This window comes from Canis lupus, chromosome 11 (assembly GCF_048164855.1).
Source record: "Canis lupus baileyi chromosome 11, mCanLup2.hap1, whole genome shotgun sequence".
Classification (NCBI taxonomy): Eukaryota; Metazoa; Chordata; class Mammalia; order Carnivora; family Canidae; genus Canis; species Canis lupus.
The window spans coordinates 22005250-22032129 of record NC_132848.1 but is presented as its reverse complement, the minus strand read 5'-3'; the positions used below and the strand labels follow the sequence as shown (position 1 = coordinate 22032129).

The 26880-nt window shown below is 47.5% G+C and overlaps 1 protein-coding gene across 3 annotated transcripts in view; it reads left to right on the top strand.

The window, feature by feature from the left end:
• Positions 1 to 26880, top strand: part of TBC1D22A (TBC1 domain family member 22A) — a 334941-nt gene that overhangs the window by 123131 nt on the left and 184930 nt on the right. For all 3 annotated transcript variants that reach the window (XM_072843502.1, XM_072843501.1, XM_072843500.1), the window contains exon 8: positions 2144 to 2258. In XM_072843502.1, the coding sequence (XP_072699603.1) occupies positions 2144 to 2258 (115 nt within the window). The remainder of the gene's footprint in view (positions 1 to 2143; positions 2259 to 26880) is intronic.

Here is a 26880-nt window from a genome sequence, read left to right as displayed (position 1 = left end):
GTGCAAGTGAATTCCCCACCTTGCTGGTTATCTTTGCTAGAACTTTCCAGTGTGGGATAGAAATCTGCCAGTGAGTGGTACGCAGAGTTTGGGGGCTTGTTAGTGAGGAGTTGCTTAGTTGACTTTCACGGCTCTGTACCGCTCTCAGTGGTAAATTGTCACAAGTTTGTCCTGCCTGGCACTGTTCCTGTTCATCCTCATGCAGCCTTGTCCTGCTGTCTCTCTGCCTGCCCTGCCAGCTCCAGGCCCCTAGGGAGGTTCCCACCCAGCGGTTCTCCTGCCGGTGCCATGTCTGTGCTGCCTGTGCCCTAGCTGTCCCCACCCTGTCCATGCACAGTTGGGATGCTGTCTCAACCTCCTTGTGCCCATTGGCTGGGTGGGGCCCTGACTGTGGTGTTGCTGCCCGGGGGCTGAGGGGTGCCAGGGTCTGTGAGAGGGGTCCTTTCCCGCACGGACCCCACTTCCCCAGCTGACCTCTGTGCCATTGCACTGACGAGTCGAGCACTGCTTACAGTGTCACCAGGGCGATGGTGCCCAACGTGGCAGCACAGTGTCAACCATGTAGCATTTGCCCAAGAGAAATGTCAGATGGTGGCATGTGTTGAGTGGTTTTGGTCTTTTGCTCTTGTTTGAATATTCTCACTAGTTCTCGCCAGAAAGCTGTTGCTGTAGACTGAGAAACGTCTGAGTGTCTACGAGTGAACGCATTACTCATCCAGCAGGTACTTGTCAGCTGCCCTGCTGGGATGGGCTCTGTGCCGAGGTGCCCTGCTTAAGTGGTGGTTACTGTGTTGTTTGTTTGGAGCAAGCATAGTGGATGGTGAACTAGGGTGGGTACCAGACGGGGGTCTGGATTCTAGGGCTGGTTGTGCCGCTCCTTGACCATGGGCTCTGTGTTGAGAGACTTCTCCACCTTGTCCCCAGGGCCCCTGCTGTGGAGCGAGGTTGGTGCTGATTTGGGGTTGCAGACCACAAGCTCGGTGGTTTGTGGGAGCGCGGGCAGTGCAGGAAGGGCTTGATGGCCTCAGGTACAAGCACAGCTAGCTCTGCAGGCTTGACTTGTTTGATGATATAATTCATGTTCTGTTTGGGCATTTGCTCATCGAGCTGGCCCCATGTGCCTTCTTAGCATGAGGCCCAGATCAGCAGCGAGAGTCTCTTAAGGAGAGATTGGAGGCTAAGCTATTCCTGGGTCCTCGGCCTGGGTGTGAACGTATGTGATGGGAAGTGCTGGGGTAGGTCCTCTTGGATGGTGATAACTGTGCAGTAGTTAAAGAAAAAAATCTATTGAAAAAAACCAAACCAACACATAGAACACATTTGTGGCTGAGAGAGGTGGGGGTGGTTGTGGGTGAAATGGGTAGAGAGGGTCAAAATAAAAGAAGTCGGGGTGTAATGTACGGTGTGGTAACTGTAGTTAATAATACTGTATTGCATATCTCAGAGTTGCTAAGAGATCTTAAAAGTCCTCATCACAAGAAAAGAACTTTGTAACAGGTGTGAGATTTATATATATTAAAAAACATCATTTTGTAATATATGCCAGCATTGAGTCACTGTTCAAATCTTGTGTACCTGAAACTAATATAATGTCATATGTCAATACTGTATCATTGAAAACAACATGTTTACCATATGAGGGAAATTCAGAGTGTCTTTCTATGCACCCCCTTCCCTGACCGTAGCCTCCTGTCATGTTCCTTCCCTCTCTCCGTTCACCCCTCCATCCAGGTGTACACCTGCCCACTCCTCTGCTCTCCCATCCCTCCATGCGGAGGAAGTACTCACCCATAGGCCAGGTGCTGCTGCACTTCCTGACTGAGTCCTGGGCAGCCATGAGCAGTCTGTGCCCGCGGGGGACTTGGGGGAGCAGAGAGTGTCTTCCGTGGGAGGCAGCTTGAGTGGTCAAGCTGAGCCCGGGGGTCGGTGAGATGCTGCAATGGCTTGTGAATCAGTCAGGAAGTAGGACAATGGGAATTTTATGAAAAAATTAAGTAGCAATTAATACTTATTTATAATTTTACTTTTAGTATTAGAGACAGAAGTATCAATCAATATATGTATTTTGAGTGAAAGAATGCATATGTTTTAAAGTTTTTGATGTGTTTACTTTTGCTTCACCACCTGTTCAATTCTCTTGCAGATTTTTGAAAGGATATTGTTTATATGGGCGATACGTCACCCTGCCAGTGGATATGTTCAGGGGATTAATGACCTTGTCACTCCTTTCTTTGTAGTCTTCATGTGCGAACACATAGGTAAGACCATATCATGATGTTTGTTCTCGCAGACATTAAATGTGAACTTCGGTGGCCTTTGTTGCACCACTGTTGAGAGGCGCCTTTAGGTTTAATGTACTGACAACTAAAAGTAGAGAATAATAGTTTTCTCATTGGTGCCAGCTTTAAAAAATGCCTGTAAATCCACGTGTTTAACTACTGAAGACTTTAAGATGCAGTTTTTATTCTTACTGTCTTCTTTTTAATAATACACGAGGAGCGGTTTTGTTCTGATGGTGTCAGAGCGCTGGCTTTCATCGTGGGGATTTGAATGGATTGGGTCAAGGTGATAGAACGTTTGTCGAATGTTCTGCTTACAAGCTAAAACCTGAACCCTCTTTAATTACATTCTGCAGCAAGTTGTCTCCTTTCTACTTTTGATATACTAGTAGTGGTTCATTTTATGGGGATGTTAATTACACGTAAAATAATTGGTTTAACAGAGATTTAGGTTGGGCTCTGCGGTCTCTTTGAGGACTGTGTATTTTTTCCCATTTATGTTATAGCAGTCAACTGTAATATGACTTTACCTGTTATAAACATATGTTAATTTTTTAAAAAAATTCTGAAAATATAAGTATGGGATCTCTTTTTAATTTATCTGTGACTAAAAAAATGAATAACCAAAGGAGGGATTTGCTGTTTGGTTGTAGCATTTTTATTAAAAACCGATTTTAATTTGTCTTTGTGGGAACCTTCCCGACTTGATATTTCTTTGTTTTTATGAGATTATGTTTCTCACCACTTCAGTTTCCAGCCCACTTCAGATTCTCATCATTGTTGTAATCTGAGGGAGGAGGTTTGGCTGGTCAGATTATCCTCTGAGGATGAGAACATGCCCATTCAGTGCATTTCATTGCCACCTCTCACACTTTGTTTGTGTTGCTGATTTCATAGGAGGTCTTTCATTGCTAAGCAACTAATGAGGACCACCACTGCTCCCTCCCTAATCGGCTCTTAAGTAGGGGAGAGGCCGGTGCCTGAGAGCCGCTTGCCTGTCTGTTTCTTACTCCTGCGCTTGACAGATAATGAAAATGTTCTTAATGATCCTAGAACAGTAGGACCTGTCAGTAGACTTCGGGGTTGTTAATTGAAAGAAGTTCAGCTGAGATGTGATTAGAGAATTGATATTCCATGTTAAATAGACCATTTAATTAATGTGGTGAGTAAGCTTGTCTTAACTACTTTACCACCAACTCATGTTGTAAGACCCAAGTGATCCTTACCGAGTTTGCCTGAATCATCAGCGAGATGGGGTGAAGGAGCAGGACCATGGTGGTCGTTGTCCACAAGAGAGGAGAACTGCAGGAAGTAGAATTTGTGTTCTACAAGTAGTGTCTTCCATAGAGCTCAGAGAGACTGTCCCTGCCTTGTTGTGATGCCCCCCCGCCATGTGCACACGCACAAGGATGCACACATGCATCGAGAAGGTGGACAGGGTGCTTTGGGGATGTTCATATGAAATGTATCATTTGTTTCTGGTGGTTGGCTGTGTCATTAAGTGGACATATTTTACTTTTCTGCCCTGGTTTTCAGATACAGTTGGTGGACGTGAGATCTTTTAGCTCCTGCCCCCTGGGCTTGAGAGTATTCACTGTGTTGGTCCAAGTCTACCTCTCCTTACTTTAGAAAGCCTCATGTCTGTTTAAGTGGCCTGGAGCCCTACCCTCTAGCCTCCTAGGTGGAAGAGTGGACCTTCACGCAGACCTTCGTGTGTGTGCTGGGGTGCTGGTCTTGGGTAGAGGACCGGGTGTGGAGACCATATCAGTTCAAGTCACCCCATGTTGAGCGTGCATCTCCCAGCCCTCTACAGGGCTTGTAGAGATGCAGGTGAGCAAGGCAAGTATGGTTCCTGCCCCTTGGAGCTTGTGGTTACATTACAGCAAGAAGACAGGTTTTATCTGATACGTCATTTGCAAATATCTTCTCCCATTCTGTAGGTTGTCTTTGAGTTTTGTTGACTGTATCCTTTGCTGTGCAAAAGCTTCTTATCTTGATGAAGTCCCAATAGTTCATTTTTGCTTTTGTTTCTTTTGCCTTCGTGGATGTATCTTGCAAGAAGTTACTATGGCCGAGTTCAAAAAGGGTGTTGCCTGTGTTCTTCTCTAGGATTTGGATGGAATCTTGTCTCACATTTAGATCTTTCATCCATTTTGAGTTTATCTTTGTGTATGGTGAAAGAGAGTGGTCTAGTTTCATTCTTCTGCATGTGGATGTCCAATTTTCCCAGCACCATTTATTGAAGAGACTGTCTTTCTTCCAATGGATAGTCTTTCCTCCTTTATCGAATATTAGTTGCCCATAAAGTTCAGGGTCCACTTCTGGATTCTCTATTCTGTTCCACTGATCTATATCAAACTCAACACCAAAGAAACAATCCAATCATGAAATGGGCAAAAGACATGAACAGAAATCTCACAGAGGAAGACATAGACATGGCCAACATGCACATGAGAAAATGCTCTGCATCACTTGCCATCAGGGAAATACAAATCAAAACCACAATGAGATACCACCTCACACCAGTGAGAATGGGGAAAATTAACAAGGCAGGAAACAACAAATGTTGGAGAGGATGCGGAGAAAAGGGAACCCTCATACACTGTTGGTGGGAATGTGAACTGGTGCAGCCACTCTGGAAAACTGTGTGGAGGTTCCTCAAAGAGTTAAAAATAGACCTGCCCTACGACCCAGCAATTGCACTGTTGGGGATTTACCCCAAAGATACAAATGCAATGAAACGCCGGGACACCTGCACCCCGATGTTTATAGCAGCAATGGCCACGATAGCCAAACTGTGGAAGGAGCCTCGGTGTCCAACGAAAGATGAATGGATAAAGAAGATGTGGTTTATGTATACAATGGAATATTACTCAGCTATTAGAAATGACAAATACCCACCATTTGCTTCAACGTGGATGGAACTGGAGGGTATTATGCTGAGTGAAGTAAGCCAGTCGGAGAAGGACAAACATTATATGGTCTCATTCATTTGGGGAATATAAATAATAGTGAAAGGGAATATAAGGAAAGGGGGAAGAAATGTGTGGGAAATATCAGAAAGGGAGACAGAACGTAAAGACTGCTAACTCTGGGAAACGAACTAGGGGTGGTAGAAGGGGAGGAGGGCGGGGGGTGGGAGTGAATGGGTGACAGGCACTGGGGGTTATTCTGTATGTTAGTAAATTGAACACCAATAAAAAATAAATTAAAAAAAAAAAAGACAGGTTTTAAACAAGTAATGAGGAAGTTTAATGAAAACGGACATTCGTGTTATGTAGAGGTGTATGGGGTGCAGGAAAGCACACCCAGGCTACGGGGTCGGAGGAACCTGGATTCTGTGACGCTCCAGCTGTGCCTTGTGGGACGAGCAGGTGCACCCTGTGGAGAGAGCGGCAGGAGTGCAGTTGAGAGGCTGGAAGAAGTGCTGTGATGCTGGGGACAGTGATGAGGGAGGACAGGGGAGATCTGGTTCTTCTGGGGATGAGAGGAGGAGTCCATGGTCCAGTCCTGACATCATGGGGGCTGCAGATGGTGGGTGGAGTTGTGCGGCTCTGTGTGGCGGCGGCACTGGGGGAACGCGGGCAGGCCAGACTGAGTCCCTGTGGGAACTTTGGGCCAAGTCTCCTGGGTGCAGGAAAGCCTGGGGATGTGCAGCTGAAGCATGGCCTGCTCAGTTTTTGTCTGGTGACATCTGCCTTGGCTGCAGAGATGGGAGGTGCTCTGGAGAAGCTCACAGGCAGGGGCACACGTGCTGGCAGCCACGGGGCTGAGGGTGTTTCAGTTTGCTGGCTTTTTTCAGCAGAAACCTTAGATGCTTTGCTTATTGAAGATCTTAAAAATACCTTTATTTCCTTCAGAGGGTAAAACTTGGTAATAGGATTCTGTGGTTTGGATAGCTGAGCACCCTGGGAGGACTTTGGGGTCAGCATTCTGTGCTCACGTGACCCCTCAGGCTCTCGAAAGGCCAGGAGCGCGGGGATTAGCTTGCATGGGCACTCCCTGCCGAAAGCTGCATGTGACTCCGTTCTCAGGGCAAGCCTGTGCTGTGTTGGTTTTCCTTTCTTCTCAGCTGAACTCTGGGAACCAGTCCCCATTAATGAAGAGGATAAGAAGCTCTCGGGTGTGAGATCCCTCTAGGGGCCCGCAGGCTGTGGTGGGCAGAGCTGCCAGGCCTGATTGAGAGCCGGGCTCTTCCCGTGGGTTGTGTGCTGTGGGGCCCCAGCTCCAGGCTCACTGTGTCCCTGCTGGTTCACGAGGGAGGTGGGGAACCTGGCATTGGCTCCAGGGACTGTGACTTCTGAGCAGCAGGGGTGCACATAGCAGCCCCTTCATGCCATGTTGTTTGACTTGAGAAAAAAGGATATGGGAAGGGAACGATGGCTGACATATCTGGGGTGACAAACGGGCTCTGATTTAGAGGACTTTGGCTCATCAAGTAGATTACTTCCTGGAAAGGGGGTGTTCTTTGCAGAGTTGGTTCATTTTTGTAGAGAGGCTGGCCGGGAGCATGATTGGTAGAAGCGACTTGCAGGGTGGAAAGAAATGCTTAGAGAATGCTGGGAAGCCAGAAGCAAGGAGAGAGCAGGAGTAGCCTGGCAAGGGAGCGCCGTGCAGCTGGTCCAGTAACCCTGACGGTCTCTCAGGGCTGCCAGTGCAGCACTGGGATGGGTCAGAGATGAATGCCACCTGCTCAGGTCTCCTCGCCGAGTACCTCACACCGCTGAGGAAAAGCAGCTTGGTCCCACTGTCACAGGTCACAGCATCCCCAGCTGCAGGTTTATTAGCACATGAGTATAACGCATGCTGTCACAGGCACTCATGAGACATGTAGGCACCTGTACACACAACAGGTGCCAGCCACAAACTCTCCAAGGAAATGGGGCACAAACTCTTGGCTACCCTTTGAATGGGCCCGTGGTCCTGGAGGTGCCGTCGTCCTCAGGAAGGGTGGTTGGGAAGGAGGTCAGGAGACTTCTTAGGATCTCAGAGGTAGAGTAGCAGCGTGCAGAGCCCGTCCAGATGTGGAGGCTGCTAAATACAGTCATTTAGGGGGAGCTGAGCCTGGGGAATTCCTGTGAGTGGAGTGTTGCAACGGTGGTGTGTAGTATGCTCAGAAGATTCCACCATGGAAGAGTGCCCTGTGCCGGGAAGGTTTAGGAACTTAAGAGGCCGAAGCCTTAGGGATAAGAAGCTTTCAGTGCTAAACACCAGGTTTGCTGAAGTGTCAACATGCCTGGTTAGATCCGAGCCTCGCCTGGGTGCTGGCTCATGCAGATCACATCCTTGACCCAGGGGCGAGGCAGAGTGTGCAGGACTCTCAGCCCGCACACGTGGCAGAGACGTCCCCTCCTCCTGAAACAGGCATGTGCTATGTTCGTGAACTTTACCTTTTGGAAGTTGGAGAAAGCAGCAAGGTAGCTACTACTTTGCACTTAATTCAGGCCCCTGAGGAAGGCGGGTCTAGGCTAAGGCTGGCAGTTTCTGGGTACAGCACGATGATTTGGCATTTGTATCCCCTGCAGAGCGGTCACCACTGTGGTCTACTTAATACCTATCACCACAGACAGTCACAGAATTTTTTTTCTTTGGATGAGAGCTTTCAGGATCTATTCTCATGGCAACTTTCAGATACGGACATCGTGTCATTAACTGTAGTCACCATGCTGCACTTCCCGTCCCTGTGACTTGGTTACTTCCCTAACGGAAGTTTGTGTCCTTGACCCCCTTCACCCATTGAGCCCCCACCCCACCTCAACGTTATTTTAGAGAACCTTTCATCGTGGAAGGTTTTCATGTATGAGGCCAGCAGAATGGTGGCTTGATGAAGCTCCCTGGGCCATCCCACCGCGTCGAGGGTCGTCAGCGAGTTCAGGATACTTTCACCATCCTAAAAAGCGATCCTGTGCCTACAGTGGCCCCTGTGCATCTCCTCCTCCGCCAGCCCTGCGCCAGAACCCAGCTGCTTTCTGTCTCCACACGTCGTCTCTTTGGGATGTTTCATGTAAATGCAGTCCATGATGGGGGTCTCTTGAGGCTGGCTTCTCTCACTTCACATGTTCAAGGCACATACAGGTAGCAGGTGTCGGTACTTATGGTCCACTAACCTCCCCTTATGTGGATACAGCACGTTTTATTCATCCACGTACTCACTGATGGACATTTGAGTTCTTTCTACTTTCTGGTTATGATGAATAATGCTGCGGTGGGCCGTGTGTGCAAGGTTTGGTGCACACATGCGTTCCTCTCTCCTAGTGTCTGTGTGCCCAGTGTTTGTGCGGCAGTGGCTGTACTGTTTGACATTCCCGCCAGCGATGTGGGGGCTCCTGTGTGCCCACATCCTTGCCAACACTTGCTACAATTTTGTGTTTTTCAAGTGAGGTAGAAGTTATAGCTGTCCCTTCGGCCCCTGAATCCCGTGCGTTGGCTTTGCCTCGTCCCCTTGGCGCTGCCGTGTGGTGTTCCCTCCTCTCTCCGCAGCCCCGTCATCGATCGCAGCTCCTTGAGGCGGGGCTGGGGTCTGATGTGCGCATCATGTGCTTGGCACACAGTGGAAGCTCAGCACGCCCTGAATTGAACCAGATCCCTGCAGAGTTTTTGTGTGGGTTGTGCTGTTAGAAAACATGCTTTTCAGTGCGTGAGTAGAAGTACCTGCTCACCATGGGGAAGCTGGAAGCGGAGGCCACATGGCAGAGAGTCAGTCCTTGACCTTGACAGCCCCACCATTGACGAGGGGAACCTGTGTTTATGTCTCTTTGCAGTCACTCGGGGAGGGCTGGGCAAGGGGCTCCCGCATCTCCATCCCTGCACTCACCCTTCCCGCCTGAGGGGTCGTTGCCCAGCTCCAGGGGAGTCTTGCATCTGCCCGACGACGGGTCATTGCCCAGCTCCAGGGGAGTCTTGCATCTGCCCGCCCCATACCTCCGGGCGGAGTCGCGGTGTCACCTGTTCCAGGGCCTTCCTCCTCCCTGCCTCCCACTACCCACAGCCAGCTTCTTCTCTGGGCTGCTGGCTAGGAAGCAGACTCAGCCCCACGTTCTTCCTTTCCAGGCTAAGGTCAGCACGTGGGTCCCAGCATCTAGGGTCTGCACTGTCTCATCTAGCCTGGAGCCTGAGCTGCGTTTTTCCACCTGTCTTCTGGGTCAAGGGCCCTGACGGTTGCCTGTTGCTAATCGCTGTGGTTGCTGTGCTTGTGTGTGTCCCCAGCAGGCCGGCGCAAGGTGGGGCCAGCCCCGTGTTGGCCCTCCAGGGGACCACCTGTCTGGGTATACTTCCTCTGTCTTTTCTCTGTGCATTGTGATTACTAAGTCGAGGTTATATTATGTATAAGATTCTGTTTTGTGCTTTTCCCCCCATTTAACCTTATATCAGGCTTTCCCCTGTATCATTAAGAAATCTTTGTAAAGATCGTTTTTACCTCCTGCACATAATATTCTGTTGAGATAATGCAGCATAATACATGAAACCCTTCTACTGTTGGATTTTTTTAAAGGCTTTTTCCCTCCAGGCATGGTGTAATTTTAAAGTAAAGACTGTATTTTTCAAGCAGCAACTATCATATTCCTTTTAACAATGTTACATTTGATTTAAAATTAAGAATCATTCCCTCACCTTGCATTGCACAGTTTAATCAGAGGATTATACTTTAAATATCTTCAGCAGAGTGAACAACAAAGCAGCATCCTTTACCCCCCATCAGCTGTGCTATTAAATTTAGAAACCGTTCCGGTGGAGCACTTCGGATAGACACCTCGGGCTGATTACACGTGGACTGGGCCTGTGGGAAGGGTGGCCGGGGTGGCGAGGGGCGTTTGTCTGTTTGTTCTCATTATCAGAATGTGTAAACTCTGATCAACTTCATTTTGTGAGGAATCCCTGGATGGCTCAGCAGTTTAGAACCTGCCTTTGGCCCAGGGCATGATCCTGGAGTCCCGGGATTGAGTCCCACATCGGGCTCCCTGCATGGAGCCTGCTTCTCCCTCTGCCTGCCTCTCTCTGTTTTTCATGAATAAATAAACAAAATCTTAAAAAAATAAAAAAAAGCAACAACTTCATTTTGTGTGTCATTTTCTCTTAAATTACTCTTGACTGCAAATATGGAAAGGAACTGAAATAGTGTGTTTACTTAAGAAAATTAAGAACGCATATTTTTATGTTCTTGTATGGAAGTCAGAGTCTCAGAAGTATGGATTGATTTTTAGCCCATTGGTTTTGCCCAGAGAAGATGTGCAGCATACGCTTCATGCAGACCCAGGGGCATGGAGCTGTACTTAGTGCACCATTGGCAAAGGAAGTGCATTTCCACAACCAGTCAGGACTCGTGGGGGAAATCATGTGGGGGATTTGTGATTCACCGCACGTGAGCCGTGTGGTCATTCTTTTGCCTGTTTCTGCCCTTGGAGTATAAATCGGGCTTCTGTAACGATGAGAGAAAGAAAAACTGTTGCTGCTGATGAACCAGTTTCAGAAATTGTTGCTTTAACTTTCCTTAGTTGCATTTGAGTCTTGTCTCATCGTGCTTTCTTTTTAACATGTGTCTCCTGAGCAGCGATACTGCTAGGTGCATCCTCTGCATGGCTTCCTTATGTGTTCAACATGGCCCAGGTAGTGTGGTCCTCCCTTATCTCCAGAGATGTCTGAGAACAGGGAGTTTCCTGTGGAAGCTCTGGTTCCATGGGGGGAACGCAGAGGGCAGGGGTCCCTGGGAATCGGTGTCAGAGCCAGAGAGGGGAGGGCCGTTGAATGTGTGGCCCCTGCAGTGACTGTAAGGTGCCACGTCCTTGCAGAGCTTGTGACTCATATGGAGTCATATTTTCTATTTAAAAACATGCTGATAATCAAAGTAATGGACTTCTTGTTATAAGTTAGAAAACCCAGTAACAGCGTGGGTCCATATCCCAGAAACTGTCACTGAGATGCTTTGTTAATTTCCTTCTGGCCTTTGTGTCAATGTACTTTCTTTACCTGGTAGCAGTTATATTATGCATGCACATTTTACCATTGCTTTTTGCTTAGTATCTAAGCATTTTCCAAATCATTAAACATTTTTTGAAATGTCTTTTTATTTTTATTTATTTATTTATTTTATTTTTTTTAAAAAATATTTTATTTATTTATTCATAGAGATGCAGAGAGAGAGAGAGAGGCAGAGACACAGGCAGAGGAGAAGCAGGCTCCATGCAGGGAGCCCGATGTGGGACTCATCCCGGGTCTGCAGGATCATGCCCCGGGCTGCAGGCGGCGATAAACCGCTGCACCACCGGGGCTGCCCTGAAATGTCTTTTTTTAAATTTATTTTTATTTTTGTATTTTTAAAAGATTTTATTTATTCATGAGTAACACACACACAGAGAAAGAGAGAGAGAGAGAGGCAGAGACACAGGCAGAGGGAGAAGCAGGTTCCATGCAGGGAGCCTGACGTGGGACTTGATCCTGGGTCCCCAGGATCACACCCTGGGCTGTAGGTGGCGCTAAACCACTGGGCCACCAGGGCTGCCCCCTGAAATGTCTTTTTTTTTTTTTTTTTAAATTTTTATTTATTTATGATAGTCACAGAGAGAGAGAGAGAGAGAGGCAGAGACACAGGCAGAGGGAGAAGCAGGCTCCATGCACCGGGAGCCTGATGTGGGATTCGATCCTGGGTCTCCAGGATCGCACCCTGGGCCAAAGGCAGGCGCCAAACCGCTGCGCCACCCAGGGATCCCCTGAAATGTCTTTTTAATGGATAGTGACACACAACTTTTGGTAGTGGGTGGGAAACTGGACAGAAGATCAGCAAGCAACTAGAAAGAAGACTAGAGATCTGAATACTAGTTAGAGCTAACAGAGCTAACGGAGTGCTGCACCCAACAGCAATAGGACACATATCCTTCTCACGCACATGCGGGACAGTGTCCAGGGTAGACCATATGCCTGGCCAGAAAGTGAGCCTCAGTACATTGGGAAGGATGGGGGTCATACAGAGTGCTCTCTGACCTCAAGGACATTTCGTTAGGTATCAGTAATAGCAGGAAATGTGAAGAAATTGACAAATATATAGAGAAGAGCAATATGTCAGAGAAGAAATCATAAGGAAAATTAGATGTTACTTTGAGATGAATGAAAATGAAAACATACCAAAACTTATGGGATACAGCTACAGCAGTACTCCAAGAGAATCTGTAGTCGTAAATGACTGTATTGGAAGGAACATCTCAAAACATTGACTTCTTCAATTTTAGAAGCCACAAAAAGAAGAGCAAACTGAAGTCAAAACAAACAAGGAAGGAAATAAAGATTAGAACAGAAACCAGTGAAACACAGTATATAAAAACAATAGGGAGAACGAACACAACCAAAGCTGGTGGTTCAGAAACATCAACAATGTAGGCAAGCTGTAGTCTAGCCTGACCTTGAAGAAGAGAATGCTGGCATCACTGAAATCATGAGGGGGTTCAGAAGTAAACAGCATTAGGTGATACTATGAGCAGCTCTCTAAATGATGTAATACAGATAATTGAGATATTCCATCTGTAAACTGACTATGGTGGTTAACTTTGTACCAACCTGACTAGGCTGTGGTGCCTACTCATTTGGTTAAATACTGATGTAGACACTACTGTGAAGGTATATTTTAGATGTGATTAACATTTAAGTTAGTAGTCTTTGAATAAAGCAAATTATCTTGCTTGGTGTGGATAGGCCTTAACCAGTCAGTTGAAGGGCTAAGAGCAAAGGCTGAGATTTCCTGAAGAAGAAGAAATTCTCCTTAAGACACAATGTGCCTGAGTTTCCAGCCCGCTGGTCTGTCCTGCAAATGTCAGACATGCCAGTCTCTGTAATTATGTGAGACCTATTCCCTCAAATAAATCTCTCTCTCTCTCTCTCTCTGTGTGTGTGTGTGTGTGTGAGAGAGAGAGAGAGAGAGACCATGTTTATCAGTGTTAGTATCCGTGTATAAGAGCAATTTATATGAGGCTGAATTGCTAATTCATACCACAAAAGACCAGATGACTTCAGTGGTGAATTCCACCAAATATTTAACAAAGAATTAATACCACCCTTTCACAGACTCTCCAATAGAAGAGAAGGAACACTTTTCAGTTCATTCCCTGAGGCTCATATTATCCTGCTATCACAATGAGACAAAGACAACACACGGGAAGAAAATGACAGACCAGTATGCCTTATAAATATGGATGTAACAGTCCTCAGTAAAACACTGACAAATGGAATGTACCAACATAGTAAAAGGATTATGCATCATGACAGATGGGATTTATCCCAGGAATGCAAGGTTGGTCTAACGTATAAAAACCAATCAGTGTAATACACCTATTAACCGAGTAAGGGACAAAACCCACATAATCATCTCACTTGAGACAGAAAAAGCATTTGACAAAATTTTGCACCTTTTCATGATGAAAACACTCAACACATTAAGAACAGAAGAACTTCCTGATAAAGAGCATCCATGAAAAATGCACAGTTCACACCATAGTTGCTGGGAAAGACAGAGCTGTCTCCCTACAACCAGGGGCAGGATGAGGATCTGCACTTTCTACTTCTCTTCAGCACTGCTTCTAGCCAGGGCAAGTAAGCAAGAAGATGAAGCCAAAGGCAACCAGAATGGAAATGAAGTAAAAACTACCTCTCTTTGCAGATGAGAGATCTTGTATATAGAAAGTCCACAGGAACCCACTAAAAAACTATGAAAGCTAATAAATGAATTCAGCAAGGTTGTAGTACTAAGATCAAGATATAAAAATCAGTTATAAGGCTCCTGGGTGGCTAAGTCAGTTAAGTGACTCTTGATTTCGGCTAGGTCATGATCTCTCCTTTTTCTCTCTCTCAAATAAATGAAATCTTAAAAAAAAAAAATCAGTTATATGTGTATACACTTGTGATATAAAATCCAAAATGGAAAATATGAAAATAATTTCATTTATATTAACATTCAAATTGAATAAAATAGATATGAACTTGTAAAGAAAAGTATAAGATTTATACTTTGAAAATTGTAAAACATTAAAGATATTAAAGATTTAAGTAAATGGGCAAACATCTCATGTTCATGGATTGGAACACTTTGTAGTGTTAAGATGGCAGTCCTTCCCAAATTGATGTAAAGATTCAGTGCAACCCTGTCAAAGCCATTGACTTTTTAGCATAAAATGACAAGTTTATCTTTAACGTCATATGGAAATGTAAGAGACCCAAATTAACCAAAACAATCTTATAAAAGAACCAATTTGTAGGACTCAAACTTACTAATATCAGAACTTACTACAAAACTCAATAATCACGTAAGTGTCATCCTGGCATATGGATAGACATGTAGATTAATGGAAAAGAATTGAGAGTCTAGAAATAAATCTTCAGGTTTATGGTCAGTTGATTTTTGACAAGGATATCAAGACAATTAAATTGGAGAAATGGTGTTTTTCAATAAATAGGGCTGGGACAACTAGGTCTTGATTTGCAAGAAAAAATGAAATTCCATCCCTGCCTCTCGCCATACACAAAAATAAAGTGAATCATAGACCTAAATGGAAGAGCTAATGCTATGAGAAGACATAGGAGTAGATCTTCATGACCTTGGGCCATGCCATGGCTTCTTAGGTATGACCCCAGAAGTGAAGGTGATCAAAGAGGAATGCAGGTAATTTGGACAATATCAAAATTAAAACTTTTGTGCTGTAAATGATAGTCTCAAAGGAAGTGGAAAGACATCTTCAGAATGGGAGAAAATATTAGCAAATTGTATATCTGATAAGAGGCTTAAACCCGTAATAACATAAGGAACTCTTATAACTTAGTAAGAAGACAATCTAATTAAAACGTGAGCAAAGAATTAGGATGGATATTTCTCCAGAGAAGATGTATGAATGGCTAATAAGTGCATGAAGGAATGGTTGATGTCATTAATCTTTAGGGAATGGAAATCACACCACAGTGAGATACGCCATTTCATACCCACCAGGGTAGCTGGAATCAAAAAGAGGAACAACAGCAAATGTTGGCGAGGATGCAGAGAAATTTGCAGTCTCTTGTGCTGTTGAGGGGAATGTGACACTGGTGTAGCTACTCTGGCAGACAATTGGGCATTTCATCGAAGAGTTAAACACAGTTACTGTGTGAGTGTTTGTAGGAGTGCTGTTCATTACAGCCAACAAAAACTAAAGCCAACCCAGATGTTCATCAGCTGATGTACACGTTAGTGAAGGGCGGTACACCGTGATGGTGCAACATCACCGAGCAAGAGACACTGACACGCTTTAACTCGGGTGAGCCCAAGGACAGCATCTGCACAGTGCAGGATCCCACTGGTATAAAACGTCTGGAACAGGCAAATATATAGAGACAGAGTGCAGATCAGTGGTCGCTTGTGTCTTAGGTACAGAATGGGGGCGATGGGGATTGACTCTTAATGGGCACCTGGTGGAAACTGTCCTAGAATTGGATGTGGTGGTGGTTGTGCAATTTAGTGACTAGACCATAAACCACTTTAAGTGGCTGTGTTGTGTGGTATGTAAGTTGATTCTCAGGAAAGCTCTTTAAAAAGAAAGCAGAGGCCGTATCCTAGTCTGTCTGGGCTGCAGCGACAAAAGAGCAGAGTGGGTCACTGCCAGCAACAGAAACTTAGCTCTCATAGTTGTGGAGGCTGGACGCGTAGGGTCAGAGCGCCAGCCTAGGCTAACGGTTGTGAGTCTTCGCTCCTTGCTGTGTCCTCACGTGGTGGAAGAGCGAGGGAACTCTGTGGGGCCCTTATAAAACACTGACCCCACTCGTGGGTGCTCCTTCCTCATGACCTAAGCACCTCGCAGGGCCCTAGCCCCCAACACCATCATCTCTGGGGGTTGGAATTCAGTGTGTGTATTTTTAGGGGGATGGAGACATTCAGACCGCAGAGGGCCCTTGTTCTAGTGAGAGGAGAAAGCATAGCTTGGTAGTTTTCTGTGGATGAACATCTGTGTGGTTTCAACTTTTTCAGTGTGATTGATAATACACGTGGTATCTGTAAATAAGTTCCTGATTGCATTTGGGATTACTTTCTTGTCGTGCATTGTTAGAAGAGGCGTTTCTGCATCATGGTTGTATCTCTGAGTCTTGATGACGTTTGTGGGGGTATTTACGTGGAAGGTGCTTGAGGGCCCACACCCACCAGCCACCCAAGAGATTGCTCTCACTCTGGCTCTGGTGTGTTCTGAACATTAAGTACTAATGGGTCCTTGATCTGCTAGCTTGAGACAGGCCTTACGTCGTGTCTGTGCACTTACATATGCACTGCCTTCACTGGTAGATACTTCAGTATTTACGCGTGAGCGTGTTCGACATGGGCCAGAGCTCAAAGATGTTAAGTGACTTGGTGAATTAATTGAAGAGCCAGGAGCAATTAATACACTCTACAGTATTGACATTTGAGTTTTCAGCCTGCAAGAATCTTATTTAGTGGGTCTAATTAGGAACTCAGGAAAGACCAGAGTGTGTGTGTGTGCGCGCCTGTGTGCGTGCGTGTGAATGCATGCGTGCGTGCTCATGTTGCAGAAGCTCATGTTTGACCGACAGCCCCTTCCAGGTGACTGGGTCCCACTTGGAGGATGGTGGTGGAGGAGTCCGCTGGTGCGGTTTTGCTGGAATGTGGTATCAGCCGGGTTTCTGATTTGCTTGCACGTAGGGGAGATGGTGGTATTCCTGGTGAACAGTGACGTGAGGTCCATACTGGCATTAGGGCCCCTGCCAAGAGAGAACCAGCCCTTTCTTTGGCGTTTGGGCCTGTTTCTGGGACCCTGCTTTACATTATCCCATTCTTGCTCCCCAGTCCGCCTCCCTCCCCAGGCTGACCGCACCTCGCCTTTCCTCCGTCACCAGAAGTGACGACTTGGGTGCAGCCGTTTGTGTGTTAGGTGGTGGATCCCGATGCTCCTGCAGCACCAACTCTGGGCTGCGTGTTGTCCATACGCGGTGGTGGGCTAGGTTTGCAAGTCGAGACTGCCCTCAAAGTCTCTCAAGTCCCTCGGACTAGGGGCCTCCAGATCCAGGAGTGAACTGTCTTGTTTCTCCCTGCAGTGACATGATGGCCTCCCCACTGTGCGCACAGCCACCGTGTTGGTTGAGTGGTGTAGGGTCACGGGTTGAGAAGGGGCTCTCCCTCCCTCACCCTCCTGCTGCCACTAATTCCCTCGATCTAAATTTGTGGTTTAATTAACTTCACGGGGTGTCTCTCTCAGTTCCCGCGACAGCTGTCCAGGGCAGGCATTACTGCCTTTAGTGCAGGGACAGGCGGGGGGAGCCCCTGCCTCCCAGCAGCCGGGCTGGCGGCCCCCGGCCCAGCACAGCCTCCCAGGTTTGGGGCAGCCCAGGTCTTGTCAGAGCCAGGAAGGCTCTGGATCACGCGAGTGTTGTGCGAGCCGCTGGCTCTTCCAAGGCCTGTCTCCCCCCTTACCGCTGTTCTCGATAGGCTGCCTGAATCCTTCCTCACTGTCGGGCCTGGTCTCAAGCCTCAGGTGCGGGGACTTTATCCTGTTGGTTGGGGCTCTTTGTACAGACTTGTAAAAACCCTTTCTTCAGGGAGCAGGTTCTGCTTCCTTCCCACTGAAACACATTCTCACTTTTTTTTAGGTGAGTTTCTCTTCATTTCCTGTTTTTAAATTGCAATCTGTGCTGAAGTGGTCCTGCCTCTGGCCAAGAAGAAACCAACAGAACTGTCCCCTACTTTTTACCCATGTGATATAAGCCTGTGCACCCTAATATCCAGAAACTTCAGTCATCTAGCCCAGGGCCTTTGGAGACTTTGAAGGGTGACCTCATCCACTTTGCACTAAGCCCAGGATGGGCGCTGAGCCTCGTGCTCGGGGCTGGCGGTGTCACCGGTTGCACTGTGGACCGTGGCGTAGCTCTGTGTCCTCTCCCTCAGGGACAGCTGGCCCCACACACTGCACATGGGCCCTGTCTCCTGGGCCTGGGTCAGGAGTCCCTGCGGGCATCGAGGCCTTGCAGGGCCGCGTGGGCTCAGGGGAGGCTTTGCCACTTTCATTTGGAGAACCTTGTCCATCCTCCCATGGACTATAGCTCTCCTTGGATTTTTATATTCTCCTCTGTTAGAGTTGGGGGTTCACAGAATGGTTTTTGTGTGCTGCACATTAGTTAGTGTGGCCTTTGCTTTCCAGCACCCTTGTGTGTTTCCCTTTTATCCTAGGTGATCGTGAAAGTCCCAAGGCCACTTGCAGACCAAGTTATGTTTTATTAATACCGGTTTGCCAAGCCCATTCACGAGTGCATACTTGCACTCAGGCTGTGTGCTGCTTCTTCCTCTCAGAGTGTCACAAGAGTTGTTGGTGAGATGTGACAGCCTTGCCCAGATGGGCACTGTCCTGGGTCCCGTGCAACCCCGGAGGGTGACCAGCACTGGTGAGAGCATCCTGTGCGGTGTGCCGGCCGGGGCAGGCCGTGAAGGGGACAGTCTGTGGACAAGGCCTGAGCTCCACAGGGCGGCCCCTGGACATGACAGACCACCCCCCCCCCCACCGGGAGGGGGCGCCATCACCAGTACTCAGTTTGGAGGTGCGCTGTGACCTCTTCCTGGTGATTGCATGTCACATGTTATTTTTATTTTACCCATAAATGTCATTGGAATTTTTTTAATTGATGGCATTTAGTTATGAATCCTTATGGTATGTTCTACGATCTGTTGTTTTCTTTGTATTTCCAGTTCCATGCTACAACTTGGGGAAAAATATCCCTGCTTACAGATTGATTTATTGTGAAGGAATACTTTATTCTGATATTATGAGGTTTCTTTTCTTTTTCTTTTTTTTTTTTTTTTAGAGATTATTTATTTATGCATGAGAGACACACTGAGAGAGGCAGAGACACAGGCAGAGGGAGAAGCAGGCTCCCTGCAGGGAGCCTGATGGGGGACTCGATCCCAGGACTCCAGGATCACACCTTGAGCCAAGGGCAGCTGCTCGACCACTGAGCCACCCAGGCGCCCTGTGAGTTTTCTTTTCTGACTCGTGTGCACCGTGTGTGAGCTTACAGGTGGCCACATGCTCTGAGGCCAGAGTGAGGCTTGATTCATGGGAAGAAGTGTGCCATCAATGAGCTCACTGCATCAGAACCATCACCACGGGCCATCCCTGCAGGTCCCATGTCACTGCGGGCACAGGGGGCTCTGCATGGAGATGGGGCTGCCCGAGGCCACCCATCAGGTGCCCCATGTCACCAGGGTTGCCACCCGAAACTCATGCTTTCAGGCAGTTGGCCGCCTGTCAGAGCAAAGCCAGAGGTGGCCGGGTGAGGACTGTGGTGTGACATCGGATTCCATCTGCCCACTTCTTTATGCTGTTACCCTGGGTGGCCCCTCAGGTTCAGGGGCACATGGTGGTTGCTAGTGTGAGGAGTGTCCACAGCGTGGGGGCGGGGTGCTTGCTGAGATATGGTGCATCTGCCCCATGGACTGTTCTTTTGAGGGCGGGCATTCTCCATTTCCAAGCTCTGAGGCTGTGGTTTTAGTGTAGTTTTGTTTTCTCCTTCGTGTTCGGTGTTGTTTTAAGAGGGAACACTGGGAGATGGGTGGTTTGGCGACTGCCACCCTCCTTTGCTTCTCGAATTTGCTCCCTTCTGACATTTTTATGTTTTGCTGGAGGCCCGCCAACCACCCATTCCTGTCTTGGAGCTGTTAGCGTCCAGTACCAGGCCTACCACAATGGCGCTCTCTCCAGGGTCATTTCTCCAAAGAAACCAGGGTCAGGCATGATTGTAGTCACAGCGACCCGCTGAGCAGTGGGCAGAGGTCGAGTGGGTGAGAGTTAGTTCCTGGACGTCAGGTAGGTGTGCCTGCCAGATGGGCACGGGAGGTGCAGGTGAGGGACAGTGTGCCTTCCCTTCTGGGCACCCTGCACGGCCTCCCTGGCCGGACGCTTGCAGGGGTTCAGGAGTCCTCCAGAAACAACTCTGATATGCCAGCAGTGCGAGCACCTCCCCCCAGCCTGGGCCCCGGGTGGCTTTCAGGCCTCCTTTGATGACCTCCATCAACGAGCCAAGGTCTGAGGACCAGCGGACAAGCAGAGCGTGAGACAGGCTCGAGGTAATTATGGATCTTCCTGTCGGATTCTGGACAAGGGCTGTCAGGTAGTCGCTCAGGCTCTGCGATGGATCCCTGAATAAAGAACAGAACGTGCGGAGGGGCCTTGTTCACGGAGCTCTCTCGTGCGTGGACACACAGGCCGATGGAGCAGAAAGTCAGTCCCGAGGGCTTACCGAACTTACCAGAGAATGTCTCACCCACTCAGCTCCTCACTAACTAGGCTCGACTTAGGGACTACTGAAAGTTTTGTCAATGGGGTGCCTGGGTGGCTTGGTGGGTTAAGTTTCTGCCTTTAGCTCAGGTCATGATTCCAGGGTCCTGGGATCGAGCCTTGCGTCAGGCTTCCCACTCAGTGGCGGGGAGTCTGCTTCTCCCTCTGCCCTTCTTCCTGCTGTGTGTGTGCGCATGCTCGCTCACTGTCTCTCTCTCTCAAATGAATAAATGAATCTTAAAAAAAACTTTTGTCAGGGATCCCTGGGTGGCGCAGCGGTTTGGTGCCTGCCTTTGGTCCAGGGCGCGATACTGGAGACCCGGGATCGATTCCCACGTCGGGCTCCCGGTGCATGGAGCCTGCTTCTCCCTCTGCCTGTGTCTCTGCCTCTCTCTCTCTCTGTGACTATCATAAATAAATAAAAATTAAAAAAAAATATTAAAAAAAAACTTTTGTCAGATTTATAAGTGTGTGATCATTCTTAAGATTCACATTTATACCTCACAAACATAATCTTAAGTGTTTTGAGGGAGGGGAGCAAGTAGTGTTCTCCAGTGGACCCGTGATTGGGGCTGAGACTACAGACATGTTCTTTAGTTTTGAAGAAGGGTATTGACCTCTTGTAGACTCTCAGGGTCCACTTGAACCCTTTCGTTTTTGAGTTTACTCTTTGAACATTTCAGACTATTTGTAAGGCTTGGCATTTGATGACTTTTATTCTATTCTTTAGGGAGAAAATCTTATTTTTGAAAAATAGAGTAAAATCCATTCTTATAGCTATCATATACCTTTTTGTAAATTGAAGATACAGTGTCAGATCTTAATGATCTTAATTTTTTTTCTGTATCTTAAAGTATTTTGCTAGTTTATCATTCTAGGTATTATTTTATCATTTCTAGTGAAATAAACCATCCCTTTTGTATGATCCTTCAGTTTTCTTATTGTGTTTCCCAGACGATTACATTGTCTTTCAAAAATGTGTGAAAGAAGTCTGGAGGCATTTTTGTCATTTTTTTTTAAGCTTTTATTGAACACAGAGCATTTGGAATTTTTTATATTCCACCCATAATGATGAAGAGAAGAATGGCAGAGGATGGCCCTTGCCCACTGTTGGGTGAATTGGAAGTTGGGTGCAGAGAGGTGGAGAACAGCTATCTAGATGTCCTGCTGACGTTCACTGAGGGTGTCTTGGGCGCAGGCATCAGTGAGTGAATGCAAGAATTCTCAGCACGTGAAGGAAAGCTGCTTTCTCGTCCAGTTAGTCATTCAACAGTAAGGACTTCATCACATAATACTTTGTGGCAACTATGAGGACTGTCCTCTCTTGCTAGAAAGATCTGTATTCTCTAATTTTCTATGACTGACGTTTGTGGGTCAAACTTGGATACAGATGACAAAAGCTGAAAGCACTGTGTGCTCAAGAGGTGACTGGAGGGGGTGAAGAGGAAGTCGTATAAATGAAGGAAAGCACTGGCCGATCATTCTAACTGGCATCCATAAATCAAAAAGTGAAAATTCTTTGTGTTTCTACAGCAGAGAAGTTGGCTATCCTCTCTTCAATAGAATTGTAAGCCACAACAGCTGCAAAAGTATTGAATTTTGGGGGTGCCTGGATGGCTCAGTTGGTTGGGTGACTGACTCTTGGTTTTAGCTCAAGTTGTGATCTTGGGATCATGGGACCCAACCCCATGTTGGGCTCCATGCTTAGCAGAGTGTGCTTCGGACTCTCTTCCTCTCCCTCTGTTCCTCTCTCTGTTCCCGGCCCCTCAAATAAATAAATTAATCCTTAAAAAAAAAAAAAGTTGAGGGCAGCTCCCGTGGCGCAGTGGTTTAGTGCTGCCTGCAGCCCGGGGTGTGATCCTGGAGACCTGGGATCGAGTCCCACGTCGGGCTCCCTGCATGGAGCCTGCTTCTCCTTCTGCCTGTGTCTCTGCCTCTCTGTCTCTCTATGAATCAATCAATCTTTAAAAGAAAAAAAAGTTGAATTTTAAAAACAGCAAGGAAAACTACAAGTAACAATCAACTGAAACCTTTTGGAGATGAATATGAAATCTAGGAATTTCATTGAATTTGGAAAGTAAAAGAACCAGAAGTCATGACAAGTTAGGACATGTGAGAGAAGGATCTGAAACCTGGAACCTAGATTGCATTTCAACAGTGTAAGTACAGGAAGAGCCACAGCCCTGACGAGTGAGCCACACTGCTGGATGTGAGTCCGCAAGTTGTCACCGGTGTTTATGATACGAGTATGGTCTGGCCTCGGTCATGACAGGGGTGATCACTGATTTGCTTGCAAGAGATGTTGCCTATATCCAGCATTTTGTACCTTCACAACCAGAAAAGTATAGGGAAAAAATTGTACTATGCTTAAAATCCTGTTAAAATTTCTAACAAAGTTTTTAAATTTTTTTTAAATCTTCCCTTTTAGTTTTCTAAATTATTTGTAAAATGACTTAAAAATACATAAAAATAAGAAATGTGTATTGGACTCAGGTGACAAACAGTGGAGGTTTTTCTTGATATGCTGTGGGTTGCTGAGGTGTCCCATGAGTAGTCTGCAGGTTGTTCTCTGTGGTGTCTAAGAAACTTCTGGAAATGTGGGTTTAGAGTCACTGCAGGTCAGCGTCAGGTAGACTTGAGCGGGTACCTCTACACTGCCTCTGGTGGGGCTCCTGACAGCAGTGAGGACTCCTGGTTCTTGTTTCTAAGACAGTGACTGGCAGGGAGGGCTCGTGTCACCCTCCTGAGCTCGGGGCAGAGCTGGTGACCCTGGTAGCTTTGGAACACCTGGGTAGTTTTGGCCATTGGCTGGAGCCAGGCTCTCTAGACGGGTCACTTGCTCTGTAGGGTTGGGGCATGTGTGTGCTTTGCAGGTAGCCAGCTGATTCTTTAAATTTAAGAATTTGTGTTGTGGTGAGTTAACTTACAAAGCCTGGACCTGGATGGTCGGCCCTTTCTCTTTTTTTCTTCCCACTCACTCCCTGCAAGAAAAATGAGGACTTGGAATTGCTTCAGCAGGAATACCCACTCCTGGTGTGTCAGGCACTGTGCCCAATGTTCTGGGTGCATTCAGGCTTGAAAAGGATTCCATATTCCAGCCGGGAGCGCCAGGCTCATTCAGTGGAGAAACCTGGTCAAGGTCATAGGCCTTTCAGCAGGTTGGACTGCAGGCCTGTGAGAAGTGAGTGGTGCCAGAGTTCTTTTGTTCTTTCCTTTTTCACTTGGAAATCAGGCTGCTCTGTATGCTGTCCACATTAGCTATCGGTAATAGAGCCATCTTTGGTTTGTTTTAACTTTGTTCTGAGATGTTTTTTCCCCTCATTCTTCATAAAGACATCTTACTGGCTTCTGAGGGCCCCACACATCCCCACTGCTGTTTGTTCCCTCGGGGAGTTTCAGGGACTCTCTCGTGGGTGATTAGAAATGGTCACTCAGCCCACACTCCTTCGGCTGTTAGCTGTGCCATTCATGTTAGGCGTCTACGTTTTTGCTTCAATAATAAGAATTGAATAGTATTCGAGAAGGATTCAAACTGCATTAATATTTAAGAGCCATTTCGGATCCAGCAAGCGCCCGTGAAACCCTCCTGGATATAATATATACGGCACATGTCAATTAGGAAGAAGGATGGGGTGCGCTTGGCTCCCCGTCCGCGGAGGCTCCTGCGAGCCTGTCTCCTGGAGACTGCGCTCCTCCCGCACGGCCGCCGGCCTCCCAGAGGCGTCCTAGCTGACAAGTCCTGCTTTCTCTTCCTTTGCGGGTCTAAATAGATCTGTGTCCCGAGCAGAAAGGAAAATCAATTTAATTACTTATGAAACTTTTCCTTAAGGGCGATTGAATTATGAGGAAGAAATGAAGTATCTGTCATTGCTCAGTTTATTTCAGGGCTGCACACAAGAGGAACTCGTTTCGTTATGAGGACTGGGTGGCCATTGGTGGAAGTAGACCCAGGGTGCCCACGGAGACACGCTCACCCAGAACCGGGGCTGGAGCCGTGTCGTGCCTCTGGGAGCCGGGGAAGGCGCGCGGGAGTCTGATGCCTGCGGGAGGCCGGGCTTGAACACAAGCCAGGGGACTTCTGGAAGCAGGTGTCAGAGCAAAGGAATTGTGAAGGAGGAGAGAGCTAATTGCAGTTAATGTAATTACGAGGAGAGAGATGTGCTCCGGGGGGAGCTGCCTGCCTCACTTCTGGCGAGAGCTGGCCTCCCTGCCTCCCCGCGGCCCCCGTCCCTGTGCCCGACGGGTGCCGGTGCTGGTGGGCGGCCTGGCATCAGGCCCGGAGCCAGGAGCCAGGGACAGGGCTGCTTTGTGGTTTCTTTTCCCCTGTGACACAACTCTGAACAGAAACTAGCTCGGAGAATGAAGTCGTCTTCCAGCTGAGGCCTTAGATGCTCCTCTGTCAGGGGCGGCAGGATGGAACAGTGGAGTGTGCCGCTGGATGGCCGGACCCGGCTGGGCTGTGGCTGTAGGGGGACAGGAAAGCAGCTCTCCTTGCCCAGGCTGGATATTCTTTCTGGCGGAGCCATCGACGGACCAGTCTGTCCACCTCCTCTTCTGCTGCCTGCAGGTGCCTGTGGCTGCTCTGAGTGGATAATTCAGTGGCTTGAAGTGAATTCACAGAGATGTGTGACCCTGGCCACTCATTCCAGCACCTTTCCACCTCTCAGACGAAACCCTTGTGCCCGCTCGTGGTCACGCCCCCCCAGCCCCTGGCAGTTATTGTCTACTTTCCATCTCTGTGGATTTGTCTATTCTGGACATTTCGTTCAGTGTCTGGAATCGTACAGCATGTGGCCTTTCGTGGGGGACTTCCTTCAGTGAACATAATGTTTCTGAGGTTCCTCTGTGTTGTAGCATGTGTCGGGATGCTGGTCCTTCTCCAGGCTGAAGATTCGTTGTATAGTAGACCACATTTTGTCCACTCATTGACTGGTGGGCATTCAGATGGTTTTCACATTTTTGGTTGTTGTGAGTGATGGGGTCCTGACTGTTTATGTGGACACGTGTGTTTGTTTCTCTTGGGTGTACACCTTGGGGTGCGGTTGTGGGGTCACGTGGTGGCTCTGGGTTTAACTGTTGGAGTTGCTGCGGGACTGGTTTCCAGAGGGGCTGCAGCATCTCACGCTCCCCCGGGTGCACGGGAGGGTTCTGGTCTCCTGCATCCTCACCCTCACGTGGTGCTCACGTGGTGGTGGCTGTCTTTCTATTACCGTCGTGTTAGTGGGTGCACAGCATAGCTTGTATTTGTATTTCCCTGATGGCTAGTGCTGCAGAACAGAGCGCCTTTGCATGTGCTATTTGATGCTGATTGGATTCACTTAAAAATCTTTTAACATCTGACTTATTTTGCTGGTATTAAAGTCTGTACATTCTATGCTTTATTTGGGTTTAAATAAACTTTTTTCATTCCTTGCTTTTTATTTTATTTTTTAAAGATTTTATTTATTTGAGAGAGAGAGAGAACAAGTTGGGGGAGGAGACAGAGGGAGAAGCAAACTCCCCGCTGCGGCTGAGCAGGGAACCCGATGTGGGGCTTGATCCCAGGACACGGGATCATGACCTGAACTGAAGGCAGATGCCCAACCGACTGAGCCCTTCTCCCCCAGACTCCCTACATACCGTGCTTACTAATCTTACAACCTCCTGGAATTGGTTTTAGATTTTGTGAAATTAAGGTACTTTTTCATCATCTTTTTTTTTTTTTTTTAAGGAAAACATATCCTTAGATGGGTGCAAATATTTGATTTATTTTTTGGGTCCCCCAAACTGAAAGTAGAGTTTGATTTTTAAGACAGAAATTTAGGTTTGTGTGAGAATATTTCTGTCACCTTGTGCTGGAGAGAGGCCACAGGATGGCTTGGGAGGGAGAACCACCTGTCCAACTTTATAGCTTCACGTTTCCAGCGGCTGAGCCACCTCAGAATCTGTGGGCTGGTTATGACTTTAGGTTTTAAAGTCCAAATAGAGTCCCTGTGTACTGGTCTCCTTGCAGTTCCAGTCAGTTCCATAGACTTCTGTAAAATCTCTCCTGGTGGTCAGTGTTGCAATACCAAGATGTGTGAGCTGTGGGCTCTGCTCTTAGATAGCTACATTTTGGGTCGATCAGTGGTGATTTATTGTATTCAGTCGTTCAGTTTTTGGGAGGTGCTAGAGAAACAGAGATGGCACCAGTTATGATAGTGGTGGGGGTGGCAGTATCATCACTCAGCGATGTGACCGTTCCACCCTTTTCCTCTATGGGCTCTAGGGGTTCCCTCTGTCAATGCCAATTCTGTACGGATGATGGCCTGACTCTGGCTCTGACTTGTGGGGGGTGGGGGGCA